This window comes from Dasypus novemcinctus, chromosome 9, assembly GCF_030445035.2.
Source record: "Dasypus novemcinctus isolate mDasNov1 chromosome 9, mDasNov1.1.hap2, whole genome shotgun sequence".
In the NCBI taxonomy this organism is placed as follows: Eukaryota; Metazoa; Chordata; class Mammalia; order Cingulata; family Dasypodidae; genus Dasypus; species Dasypus novemcinctus.
Genome location: NC_080681.1, coordinates 122,909,206 through 122,922,720, shown reverse-complemented (window position 1 = coordinate 122,922,720; position 13,515 = coordinate 122,909,206). Strand labels below are relative to the sequence as shown.

Sequence of the window (13,515 nt, the reverse complement as noted above, 5' to 3'; positions counted from 1 at the left end):
AGTTCCATTTTACAGATGAGGAAGCAGAGACAGAAAAGGTAAGTAGTTCTCTGAAAGTTGCTGAAGAAGACTGAATTAGAATTAAGGCCAGGTCATCTTCGGCTTTGATTCTTGGTTACTGCCTTATGGGAGTTTAATTTTCTTCCCCAAGAATCATATATATTTAAGACAAGGGTGAAAGAATAGGTACCCTTTCTCCCTTTCTCTTCATGTACTTTTAATCTTCTGAAGTATCATTTGTAGTCTTTAGATGTTAAATGACTTTCTAGGTAATTTCTTGGGAAAGAAGGATGCCAAACCACTTATGGGATGGTAAACCCCCTTCCATTATAGTCTCAAAGAAGAGGGCTCGCTTTCTGTTTCCAGCAGCTTCCAGTAAGTGTTGTAGGAAGTGCTGCCATATTTGATTGAATTTAGCCATTCCGGAATGACGCGTGTATATAGTCGTCTCTTGCATTACTGTGGCCTTTATTATTGCTAATGCATTCTGACATTACAGGTGTAGCCTTGGCTCACCCAGAAGGTGCAAGGCTACTCTTAACCAAGTTTAAGAGCAGAATTCATGACACTGCTATCATGACTGTGAAACCAGTGTTCACATTTAGTTAATAAGCAGAGTAAGGGAAATGCTTTCGTAGAAAAGATAACTAAGTGACAGAGGCCTATCTTAACTCCATATTTTAAAAAAATGAATCAGTTAATACTGTTCTCTTACAGAAAACTAGAGCCACTGAATAGAAGGTTCAAGAAAATAGACTTCATCTCAGTTTAAAGAGGGACTCCTGAAAATGAGTTGACAGTCTCTTAAGGAAATGAGTTCCCTGTTCATCGATTTTTCAGGGTTATTGAAGAGGGCAGACCTAGATCGTGTGTGCTGTCGGGTGGCCTGAGATCTCTTGATGTCTTTCCTTGTTCTAGACGGTGACAGCAAAAGCAGCATCTCTGCCTGCTCTATTTGATTTAAGGGCCTAATGTACTGAAAGGACTCAATGAATGCTTGGTAACTATTCGTTATTTAATCTTTGGATTTGTGTTTCTTGATCTAACTTGTATAAAAATTGTCCTTGTTCAATTTAGTTCCGGAAAACCATAATCTTTGGCACCCTCCTGGAATGAGTCATTCTGGATAGCCACATTTTCTGGATGGCCATCGCGATCCATATGAAAACAAACGAAACACTTTAAAACTTTTGGCTGGGAATTTTATAAAATAGATTATATACTTTCTTGCTTTATTAAGCAGAGTATCTGGAATATATAATTTAATCCTGTTGACTCAGTATCATGATTTCAGATGTAAATGTATATATGTGAGTGTTTATATTGTATTGTTAATGTAGTTCTGTTTTCAAAAACCTGTTGAAATGTCTGTTGTATTATTTGCCCCTCTTCTAAATGACTCCACCTATGCTAAATGACCCCTAACTAATAAGTATTTTGAATTTTTTGTTTGCTTTTCAGATATGTGTCTCTCTTGCTGCTAGGCTTTTTTTTTTGCTATCACTTCTTTGTTCTGCAAGTGTCCCTGTACTAGCTGGCTCCTTCTTCGTTTTTCATTTGCAGTTTTTAATCTTCTGTGATTTGAACTCCAGATTAACTAAGCTTGTTAGAACTGTATGCAACATAAATAGTAAGTAGTGCAAGTAGAGCTTTGTTACGTGTAAAATATATAGAATTTGTAATATCTCTTTTGGTAGCAGTGATTTCTTCTTTCTTTTCCTCTACCCATTCCCCCCCCCCCATTGGTTTTCTTACTTCTTTTCTTTCTTTTTTTAATTATAGAGTAGTTGTAGGTTTATAGAAAAATCAGCAGAAAGCACAGAGTTCCTGTATTTACACCCCCCCGCCCCCCAGTTTTCCTTATTCAGTGGTTTCTTGAACTGGGTGAAATTGGAGAACTGAGCTCCAGAAAGGTTGGGTCTTGTCTTTGACCCTCCTTGAACCAAGCTCATATATCTGGCCTAGGTATCATAGACTGCCTCATGGAATCAACCTAAAAATTATAAAATGGCATAACCAGAAAAGAGCTGAAGGTCATTTCTCTAACCCCTTATTTTATCTGAGGCACAGAGAAGGAAAAAGAGAGGATAAGGTTTCATAACAAGTCAGTGTCAGGGTTGGACTCAGTTTGCAGGTTTCTTGAGACTCAGTCCCCTTTCTGTTCTGCCATGCTGTCAGATTTTGTTGCCTCCCAACTTCAAGTAAAATGTGTGTAACCAAAGAAATATAAGCATTTGTGTGAGGTAAAATCATAGAGAAAAATTCTCAGCTGGCTTATAAACAGGTTCAGCATTAAAGTACAAACCAAAAAAGGCCTTCTGTTTGTTGCAGTGTTTGGCTGTGTTTGCACTCAAGGCTGATATTGATATTGTAGGAGAAGCTTGAATCCTTTCATTCAGATTTACAAGAAATGCTGTTTCCTTTTAGTTAAAAAAAAAAAAAAAATCCAAGAGCGCATTTGATTTGAGGAACCAAAAGTCTAGAAAATGTATCCGGGAGTCCTCGCCAATTTGGGGCATAATGAAATATAAAAAATACTCAATAAAAGCTCCTTTATTACTTTAACTGTTTAAATGTGGAGTTTTTAGCCATCAGGTTAATGTTTTGGTATCATTTTTTTATTTGATTGTGAGCACTTTTCCAGGTAGTTCTGGTACTCGAGCACTAATCAGATTCCCACAGATGAATGGTGCTAGCTGCAGCCTTACATCACCGCCTTTTTGCTTCGACATTATTTTATTTGGTTTTCCTGTAAAAGTTAATAACTCTGTGTCTATGTGTTTAAACAGGCAAGAAGAGAGAAAGGACAATGAACAGAAAATGATGAGCGATATCTGAGGAAGCTAAATTGAGGGAATTTAGGGATTTTTTTTTTCCATTTCAAAGCTTTTCATCCTCTGAGTAGGGTATAAAGAATCAAGAAGGCTGCCAAGCAAGAAGGTAGTTCATAATATTTCAGATAACAAAAAGGAAACTTTTTTCTGTTTTTTAGTCAGCTGGAAGCAATTAAAATTGAGTTACCATTGATTTAGAGGAGAATGAGATGCTTAGTAGAACTGACTTGCTTAAGTGAGAATTATTTTAGTTTTGCATTAATTTCAAATAAATTGTGTACTCATTTGGCATCTCTTAGAATGCCAAGATTGGTAAGAACATTAGCTGTAGGACATAAAGATCCTGGTCTTTACCTTCCCATTTCAGGTGGGAGATAGTGGCTTGTGGCCAAGAAGACTTGGTGTCTTGTGGGCCTTCGTTGAATCATTTAGTTTTCAAAATGCTTGCTTGTTCATTGCTTGCTGTGGTTGTTAAGAAAAAGGAATGTTTGTGCTGTTTAGCGAAAGGTTGCTGAGTGGGTCAAAGCTATGAGGATTACTGTTTGATTCTTCCTCTTTTATTGTGGGTTTCCTTGTGGAGCTGAAAATGTCCAAATTGGGGTCTATCAGAGGAGATTACTGGTACCTATTGATCCAGTTTCTCTTCTGTATTTATACCATGGCACTAAAGACAGTCTGTGGGTGCAAATCTAATAATGGATATGAGAATATGTTCCACAGTCCCTATTTCAGTGCCTCTGAAAGATGTCTAAAAAATTACCGCTTTCATCATCTGTAGCAGAGACCCAGCTTGTCTTGTTTCTCTGTGTCACACACTTTGTGTGACTGACTTCTGAAGTCATCAAAAAAGGTGCAACTTATGTTGAATACTCCTTTTTCAGAAAATAGAACCTGACCACCAACTTATTTCATAGGAGTGTAGGTAGATCTGATGTCTGTCACCCCATTTATTGCCAGAGTTGCTTCTGCTGGTCTTATTGTCCAGGTGGATAAGCCATTCCTACCTGCTCCTTGGGGCTGGTGTGCTTGGTGAGGAGAATGAGGAGAGTGACTTTCCTCTGAGAAAGATTCTGATTTCTTTTGACCATTTGGCTGTAGTAATAATTTCCAGCTCCTATCATCTTACTGTAAATTTGAAGATTTTTGAGTCTGTCAGCTTACTCTGCTATGAATCATATTTTTGGAACTCATACTTTTTTTTTCCTTAGCCCTTAAAGGAATCTAAAGTAATAGCAGGAACTCGGACTTGGACGTCTTTTGTTTATTAGCAGATCTTAACTGTTTACTTTTTTCCTACCTCCCAGTAGATCTAGAGGTGATCTTTAGTTGCCCAAGTCTATTGTTTCAAATTCTTTTTTTGGTATTCAAATCTATTTTTGACATTTACTTTTTCTCCTCTTTTCTTATGGGATGTCTGGTAAGTGTGCTATTTATATTTAGTGCCTCCTCAAAGGTCTGATTTTGTGCTGAATATGTGATGTTGGTTTTGAGCTTCTCTTCCTTGGAATTCCAGAGCTTATCTTCTTGCCCTCAGAGCAGAAGATGCTAAGTGATCACCAAAGCACCCTGCCCCTCCTGGTGATGACCCATTCGATGTCTAACCCCCACTGATGACTTTATGTTTGAAGTTGTCACCAACCATGACATAACTTCCTTCATTCCCTTCCTAATCACCCCTCAGCTCGATAGTGCATGCCTACAGAGGGCTTTACCAATTTCTGTCTGGTCTGGACTTCAAAAGAGGTGGGAACTAAAGTAGTGTTTTAGCCCACTGAGCATCTCAAGGTACCAGAATTTAGGAGAAGTAACCTTTAAAATGCATAAACTCCAGCCAGTGATGGAAAGAAGCAGAGTGAAGGACTAGGCAGTAGAGGCAGTGGTATCATTAGGAAGGTTCTGGGGATTGTGTGCTACATGTATTTTTGGTTTTGGAGTCACTAGCCACTGTCACCGTGTGAGCTCAGTCCTCCCAGGGAGCTTCTTGGACACTGAGTCATTACATTCCTCTGGAGTGATTCAACTCAACAGCTTGACACCTTCATTAATTTTACAACACGAAGCCTGGGTGTTCTCTGCTTCCTCTGTAACAGTGCAGGGAAATCGAAGGAATGTAGAAGACAGAAAACCGAGGGGAACTGGAAGAAGGAGCAGTCGAGGAGCTGTGGAAAGACATCTGTTAAGAAAGTGAACCCTTTGCTTTTCCTTGGTATCTCCTGGGACTGAGCACCTACCCCTTGCCACTTGCCTCTGGCACATAAACCTTTTATTTCTGTTCCTGGCACGTTAGCTGAGTCTCAGACTTGCAGCCAGCTCGTTTGCCTTCTCTGCCGAGGTCACTGCTACCGTGATCCGTGTATAATGGCATTTTCCTCCTCTTTTCAGCATGGAGGCTATTACAGTTTCTTCTCTAAACAGGACTTCAAACAGTTTGCTGCCAGTTGGATTTCAAAGCCAAGGAAAAGGCAAATGTCATCCTTTTTTTCTCCCCTCTTTGGGTAACTGCTTTGTTGGTTGCATCAAAAATTAGAGGGGCTGCTATCTAAATTCAGGAGGGATGCATGGGGACAAGGCATTTAAATTTGCTTTTCTTTCTCCTTGAAAGAGAAAATCCTTTTCCTTCTCAACCTTTCCTAAAAAGGAACTTTGATCTTCTCAACCCAGAAGCAAGGGTTTTCGTTTCCTCTACAGCAAGTGTGTTCCCTACAGCTCTTCTATGGCTCTACTCTTCAGCTTCACTACTCAACTGTACCTATTATTCCCTTCCAGCTGGAAGTTGGCACCCAGGGTGCTTGGCAGGAATTGGGAACCTCTCCAGAGTCACCTGTATGTCCCTAAAACACTGTCACTTCATATTAAACAGTGGGTGTTAGTTTAAGAATCTTTTAAAAATTTCACGTACATTTCTGGAAAAACTAATCATACAACAAAACAATGACGTTCTGGCAAGCAGGTCATGCAATATTTTTAACGAGAGCCAAGAAGAAAAATTTAAATGGCAGAGATAATTCACTTTGAAAGGTAGGTTTTGCACATATGAAGTTGCCACTTTTCATAAAGGCTTTTACTACATATATCAATGTGTTTTAAGAGAGCTGAGGGTCAATAATGCATGCTTTAGAATTCCCTAAATACAGATTTACACAATAGACCTTAAAATATATTATATTCTATCATGCCAACTCTTGTGCACTTCTACCAGAGATATTTTATTTCTTTAATGTGAAAAACAAAAGGACAGAGGAAAGAAAAACAAAGGAAATTAGGGCCCACAAGCTTAATTAGTTTAGGATTGTAACCCAAATCAACAATGGGAAGGACACAATGACAAAAACCAGGAAATTCCAAGTTGAAAGAGAGTCTATTTCCTTTAACTCCTTGAGTGCCAGAGCACTTGGTTGTGCACTCCTTACCCAGGTGCAGGAGGTTGGCCTAAGTACAACACTGTTGTCTTTATTTTTGAACTTCCTGGCTTTTGTTGACTTTCCCCTCTGCTTCCCCCCTTAATGTAAATGAAACATACCTTGGTATGTATGTATGGTAATTGTAGATAAACGGGCTCAAAGAACCTCTTGATTTTGTAACCCTCAGAGAAGGAGAAAGAGTAAAAAAAAAAAAAAAAAAGAAAAAAATCCTGTCACAGTCATCTGTTCATTTTTAATGAGCAATTTTTAAAAATTGAAAATAAAAGAGGAAAATGAATAGGTGTTGAACCAGCCCGTGATATGTAAATGCCAACTAGTAATTACCTAAAACCTCAATTTTCATTCTGTTCCATCTTGCAAAACATTTCATTTTCACTGAGTGAAAACACTTCATTTGGACTGTGCGTTAGCGCAGCGGCCGCCTTCGGCCTGTGGCTCCGCCGGCTCCGGCTAGGGGGCACTTTGGCTCTGTGCTTTGGCTGCCTCCAAGCCTTGTCCACCTCAAGGTTATTCCCCTCTTGCCATTCCAGTGGTTTTGCTCCGAGCAGTCAGTGGAGGCCCCCCCGCCCCCCCGCTCCCACCAGTCTGGGTTCGGGGAGCCTTGTTCCTCCTTGTCCTTGCAGAGTAGCGTATTGAATTTTGGCTGACCGAGCCTTCCTCTGCATATTAACTTTCCCCTCTTACCTGACTTTTAGACCCCTGGCTTCTCTGAGTTGGATTTCATACCCAGAGAGCAGCTTGCTCCTAGTCTCTCTTTCTCTTCTTGAGATTTCAAACACTTTTGTTTCTGTTTTCTGTTTAGTGCTGCTGCTTTCTTCTTTCCTTTATTTCCATTTTGGCGTCTCGGGCAACTGACTGAAGCTCACATACGTTTGCCCTCCTATTCCACTTAAAATTATGATGCCTCTGTTTCGATTCTTTTTCATGCTCGTAGGTTTTCTTTTACTCTGGTTGAGAATCTGCCCCCTTTGGGGTGTATTTGTACAGCACCGTGGAGTGTGGCTTGTGGTTTGCCCCTGCTTCCTTCCCTCTCTTGCCTGTTCCCTGGCTAGAAAGAGGACATGTGGAATTAAGAAAGAGAGCCGAGTGCCCAGGATTGTGAACCACAGATTACAGAAGATTCTGGATACAGAAAGCCAGAATTATGTTGTCCTAGGACCCTGGATCCAAGTGTGCTCTGCCTGGAATCTCAAGGAACACGGCCTCTTTAGTGAGATATATAGCTTCATAATTAGCCCGTTGCATTTTTTCACGAGTGCTAGCATCAGCGTTCTGCGATGTGTTTCTCTGATTAACAGCTGCTTTGCAACTATTTCCTTGTGCCACCGATGACCATATTTGTCAAGGAACTCCTGACAGAGTACTGATTTCTTACTAAAATGCAGCATTTCTGTTTGAAGTGGTTCCCTCATTCTCTGTAAAGCCCAGCTCTTTAAGTCAGTCCTTGTTAAAACTCAAGTTGGCTTTGGTCTAACGCTTGTTAATAGGATTCTGGGTATCTACTTTAGAGTACGAGCATAGGAACCTTTCACAGACAATTTAATCTGTGCAGTGCACGTGTAGCAGTGCGGTGTCAGATGGGGTTTCAGACCTGCACATTGGTCATTTTCTTTTGCCCTCTAGATGTGAGCTTTCTGGGTTGAAAAAGACTTGGCTTTGGTTGTTAGTGTCATTAATTTTTGAATATTTTTAATATTTTAAAATGGCTAATGAATGCCCGCATTTTAGGAGATAGATGTGTCTGTAGTACACAGGAGTGCTGGAATTGGTGGCGTTCCAAATAAGTGTCACTGGAGACAATGCATCAGGTTTACATGTCAGGTGCAAAGTGCGAAGACTCCCTCACACCCCAGGATCGTTGTTAGGCAGGCTCTGTTCTCCCGTCCCCCTTGTGCATTCTGAAGATTACAATGTGCAGGTCTTTTGTAGGAGAGCTTAAAATACATAGGAAGCATCTCTTCTGCAAGGACTGTCAGGAACCTCGATTCTTCTCACCAGGGATTACTTATCCTACACAATGCATTTAACAGCACATAGTTCATATTAGATAGCCCCTGAGTATACCATATGCCATTGATTTATACACTTACAAATCCTCGTCTCTCAAATACAGATCTCCCTCAATTGACCAATCATCTTGGACGCAAGGGTGGTTTTCAGTCTGAAGCCCTCCCCCCATACCCCCTTTTTCAGAACTGCTTGCAGTCACTCTGGCATAACCATTGTTTTAAGAGTGCCAAGAGAAGAATTTACTCCTCTTTGCACCTCAATTTTACCTTATTACTTTAAGTGATAAAGAGTGAAAATTATTAAATATCCCTAAAATTGTGGAATTGGGTGGTGGTAGTGTTTTATTTTTCTTTCTTTAGGGAGGGGGACAGAAGATAGGGTCAGTGACAAACAGATAGGAGTGACAAACTTTGCTTCTGTTTTCTCCTGAGTCGGCCTTTTTTTTGAGACTATTTACTGATAATTTGAGGTGTACTCATGGAGAACTTTATTAGTGCACGAACAAGGGAAAAGGAAGCCAATTCCATATTCATCATTGACTCAAGTGCAAGTGGCTTAGACGATGGCATCAGGTGCTTTGTGCCAGAATTTTCCCTGGCTTGCTACACTCCCACAACGTGTGCAATAAAGTTCCTGTCTCCGTTTTACATCTTTGACATTGAGGTGGAAGATTTGGCCCGAATTTATGTAATTTAGTTGGGGACAGATATAACCCATGAATAGTCACATTCATCCTCTAATTAGAAAAGCAAACGATAATATAGGACAGGCTGCAGGCATCCCATCATTTAATCCAACAAAAGCATGTTGTGTGTGTTGGACCTCTGCAGAGGAAAGTCACTTGCATTGCTTCATGAAGTTAATGAAAAGTGCCCAGCAATAGGTGAATAAAAGGCACGCACAGAGTGCAGTCAGTTATTTTTCATGCTAGAATCTTTGCATTATGGGTTAAGAATTTGAGAAATCTTTTATGATCTATGTATGAATCATAGGGCTTATAAAATTCTAGATTGGACAGGCTCCTCCGCACCCCCGTTGTTATACCGTTTCCTTGTGGGGAGGGGAAGAGTAAAAGAGTAGCTGAAGAAATAATTAGTGAAAAGAGGAGAAAGATGTTCATGCATTCACTCTTATGATGTTTATGCTGCTTCTCTGGGGTATCTTTCTTATTCAGCACATTATAACTGAGGCTCTTAGTTTCGGTGAATTATATTTTTGCATCTGACGTAGTGATATCGATGCTGTTAAACATGTGATTTGCCTGTCGCCTGCATTTTCAGACAAAGATCAAGAGGAGCATAAACAAGCCCCAAATATACTTTATGTAGGTGTTTGGCAGTATTATTTTATATGACTGGAAATTAGTGAATGGAAACTTTAAAAGAAATTGTTCATATTTTTGCAAGTTTGAAGTGTGCCAGGACTTTGTCAAATTCCCGTTAAAGTAAATATGTCAATTTCGTCTCTCTTCCAAATTCATTTATCTTGCTTTTTTAAAAGGTGTTTTCTACTTTACCTGATGTTTAAATTGGATTCGCTCGTTTATGCTGTTCTTTGCTATATCCCCCACGTTTTTCTTAAATGAATTACTAATGACAGGGCACTCCATCATTCGCTCTCTACAGCCACTTTAAGGAAAGCATGGTGATCTAAACCTTTTAACCTATTAAAGATGATTTTTCCCAATTGAATCAGACCCACCACAGGTGTAATAACTAATCATTTAAACTACACCTGCTATTATGTATTTTTAAGCCATTATGCGTGTTGGATAGATGATAATTCATGTTTATTGCATTGTCCGATGGATTCGTTTTGCCTACACTAGGCTGATTAATGTATTTAAAGAAATAAGAGATGCAATTTTTAAAAAAAAATTGATGGAATGCGCCAAGCACTGCATTGAGTGCACCATTAAACCCATCAGAACTTTGCTCCCTGACCAGAAATGCATATACCAAGGACTATATTAAAAAAGCAAGGTGAAACCTGTGCATTTTAGTGGTGGGATTCTGTTTTCTTTCTCTGCTGTGGAAAATTTTGGAAGGATGAAGGAAAGTTTATATTTCTATGAGTAAATGATAGGGGCTGTGCTATTAGCATCTCCTGTTTAAGACCTGCTCATCCACAATTCCTCTGACACCTGGTACACACATCACAGCATGCGGAGACTGCTGCCTGATAACAATATTGTCATTTTCTTGTGCATGGAAGGTGTATTTTTCCCCAGGTGAAGAATTTTAATCCCCGAGCCATCTGAGCTGTGCAGATTGACATTGACCCTGGTGGCCTGTGATTCCATAACTGTCCTCTCTTTTTCCAGAGCATGGATCTTTTCCTCCTTTTCTTTTTCTCCTTCTGTCTCTGTCACTACTTCTGTTTCCCACTTCTCTCCTTTCCTTTGGTTTCTGCCACCCATCAGTTACTTGTCCTCTGCTTTTGCCTCTAGTCCTATTATTGTTTCCTTTTCTTCCCTTTCCCTCCTCCTACTTATTCCTTTTTCATTTTTCATTTTCTTTTTCTTTTCCTTCCTCCTTCCCCTCTCCCATTTCTTCATTAAAATGCATTGGTTTTGTGGGTGTTAGATTTTTCTTGATTTTTATGCAACCTGAGGAGTTCTGGTTGAGGGGCTAAGGGAGTGAGTATGCAGATTGGAGGTTCTGGAATCTCAAGCCCTGGTTTTTCTCTGTCCAGAACATCCTGTTTTCACTGCAGTTCATGGTTGTGATTAATACTGTAGCACATTTGCTGTGTTGGACAGATTCAGACCAGTAGGGAGCTGGGCTTGGCTCTCAGGGAGCATTGGTGTGTCTTGCTGCTCAAGTCTGAAAAGTCCAGGGGATCTGAGTTTATCCTTTAGAGAGAATATCTTGGCTAAGCCTCTCCAAGAGGAATTTTGGAGACATATATAAGGGAGTTACCTGGCTTTCTTCTTTTTCTTCTCTTCCTCCTCCCCCTCCTTCTCCTCTTGTTTCTCTGCTACATCTTTTTTTACTAGATAAGTCTTTTTCATCTCTGGATTAAATTTATATAAAATGTGGGGAAAGAGATGATTTATCTCTTGTGTTCCATTTATAGTAATAACAGTGCTTTCTGTTTGAATCTATGCACAACTGCTACCCTTAGTTTGAAGGACCTTAAAAAACTTGGTAATTTTTGGCCCATTAGAAATTTTTTCTCTCAACAATTTATGAGTAAACTGTAGCACCTGTTGACTTTACCTGTAACATGAAACTATATTATTCTTTTGGTTTGGAGGCAGTGAATAGTGCCAGTCATTAAAAATGGCCTCTTTCCTCTCTGGGGCAGGTTGGTGCTCCCCCCTCCCCCCATCAGGCTAGTGTCTGGGATGGGGAGCAGAGCAGCAGGCTGTGTAAATGCATAGTGTGTGTGTGCTGAGTGATGTGTCCTTCCATCCCCTCCTTGGCTTGTTTTTAGCTATGAAGATTTCATTCAATAATAATCTTTACTAGAGGTAGCTAAATAATCTGTCAGTCTGTCAGATTTTATCCATGAAAGCCCAAACCTTGTCCATTTTTAGTTCTTCACAATTCAGCTCATTGCCTAAAAGGGACTAGTGTGGATGGCTTTATGTGTTGTCTTTCGTATAACCCCTTCTGTTAGTGTGTGCTCTGCACTTTGCCATGCTCTGTGGAGGCAGCACAGCCTCTTCCCTTCAGGTGCTGGTGGAGTAGATGGGGAAGCAGCCTGCACATTGAAAGACAGTATCTGTGGTACTACTACATGCGTTGGGGGGATTTGAGAGAAGAGGAAGATTAGAGATGACTTCCTTATTTAGGGAAGGCTTCGAGGAATTAGAACAGGCTGTCAAAGGGCTGTGCTGGTGTTGTCTATGTGAGAAGGGGGTTAATGTTGTGATGGGTGGAGGGGTAAAATAGAGGCCTTCCAGAAAGAGAGCATAACCTGGGCACAAGTATAGTGACAAGGAAGAGCATGTCCAGGAGAGGGCTACCTGCCCAGGGATAGTGTAGAGTCAACTAGTACAGGGGAGAACAGGAAAGATAATTGCAAGTCTCGAAGCTAGGCTGAAGGGATTAGATTTAATAGAATCAGATACAGGAAGCCAATGCAGATAAGGAAATGGCATAGTCTTTTATTTAGGTAATTAAAAAAATTTTTTTTTATTGTGCCCCTATATCTAACACAAAATTTCCCATTTTAACCACTTTTAAGTATACAGTTATTTGGCATTAATTACATTCACAATGTTGTGCAACCATCACCACCATCCATTATTAAAATTTTGTCATCACCCCAAATTGAAACTCTCTGCCCATTAAGCACTAATTCCCCATCCCTCCTTCCTCCTGGACCTTGGTACCTCTAATCTATTTTCCATCTCTATGAATATTTAGGTAGCTTTTAAATTTAAGAAATGACCGGTTATAAATGTGATCACTATGGTATGCTTTATTTCTGTGGACTTGGGATAAATGTGTTGCATTTTTAATCCTAAAATTCAGACTTTTCTTTTTTTGTTTTATCTCCTCCACTAGATTGCCACGGCAGTGAAGTTTCTACAGAATTCCCGGGTCCGTCAGAGCCCACTTGCAACCAGGAGAGCATTCCTTAAAAAGAAAGGTACAGGTTCCCCACGGCTATGCAGAGCGGCCTGCAGAAAGGGATTGGGGCCAGGGAGGATGGAAGCCATAGTGTGGAAACATCAAGGCTCTCCTGCAGCTGTCTGCTGGGGTGGGAGAGTGGGGCTGAGGGGGGTCCCTCAGAGAGAAATGCAGGTTTCTTTCCTTACAGTGGAGCAGAGAGATTATATGATTCTGATAATTAAGCACCAGATATGATAAAGTCCAGGACTTAGCTCAGAATATCATGGCACAGAGAGTATTAAATAGCAGAAGAGGTCCGTTGACTGTGGAGGACTTCTGCTTTCTGGTCTGTTCTTCTGATAATGACCCTGGCTGCTGAATAACTGGCTTTTAGTTAAAAGGTCAGCTCCTTCAGTAAAGAATGAGGAAGAAAGAAATGGAGGACCAGGGAAACTAGATGACTAAACAAGGTCAGGTTAAGGTCAAGCTAGGGGTCAGTCCTATTTACAGATTGAAGTGGTAAATTACCAGTTTTATGTATTTCTTTAAGCAGGAAAAAATGGATCTCGACAAATTCAGTATTGTCCAAGAATCTATTCCAGTTCTATTGGCATTTAGGATGCTTTTTTTTTTTTGTAAAATAAGAAACAAACAAACATTAGGAAACCTTTCTTTTCATTCTTT

At 40.2% G+C, this 13,515-nt stretch overlaps 1 protein-coding gene across 2 annotated transcripts in view; it reads left to right on the top strand.

Moving 5' to 3' along the window:
* Window positions 1–13,515, top strand: part of PEX14 (peroxisomal biogenesis factor 14) — a 178,607-nt gene that overhangs the window by 37,590 nt on the left and 127,502 nt on the right. For both annotated transcript variants that reach the window (XM_058304432.1, XM_012530397.2), the window contains exon 3: window positions 12,784–12,868. In XM_058304432.1, coding sequence (XP_058160415.1) covers window positions 12,784–12,868 — 85 coding nt within the window. The remainder of the gene's footprint in view (window positions 1–12,783; window positions 12,869–13,515) is intronic.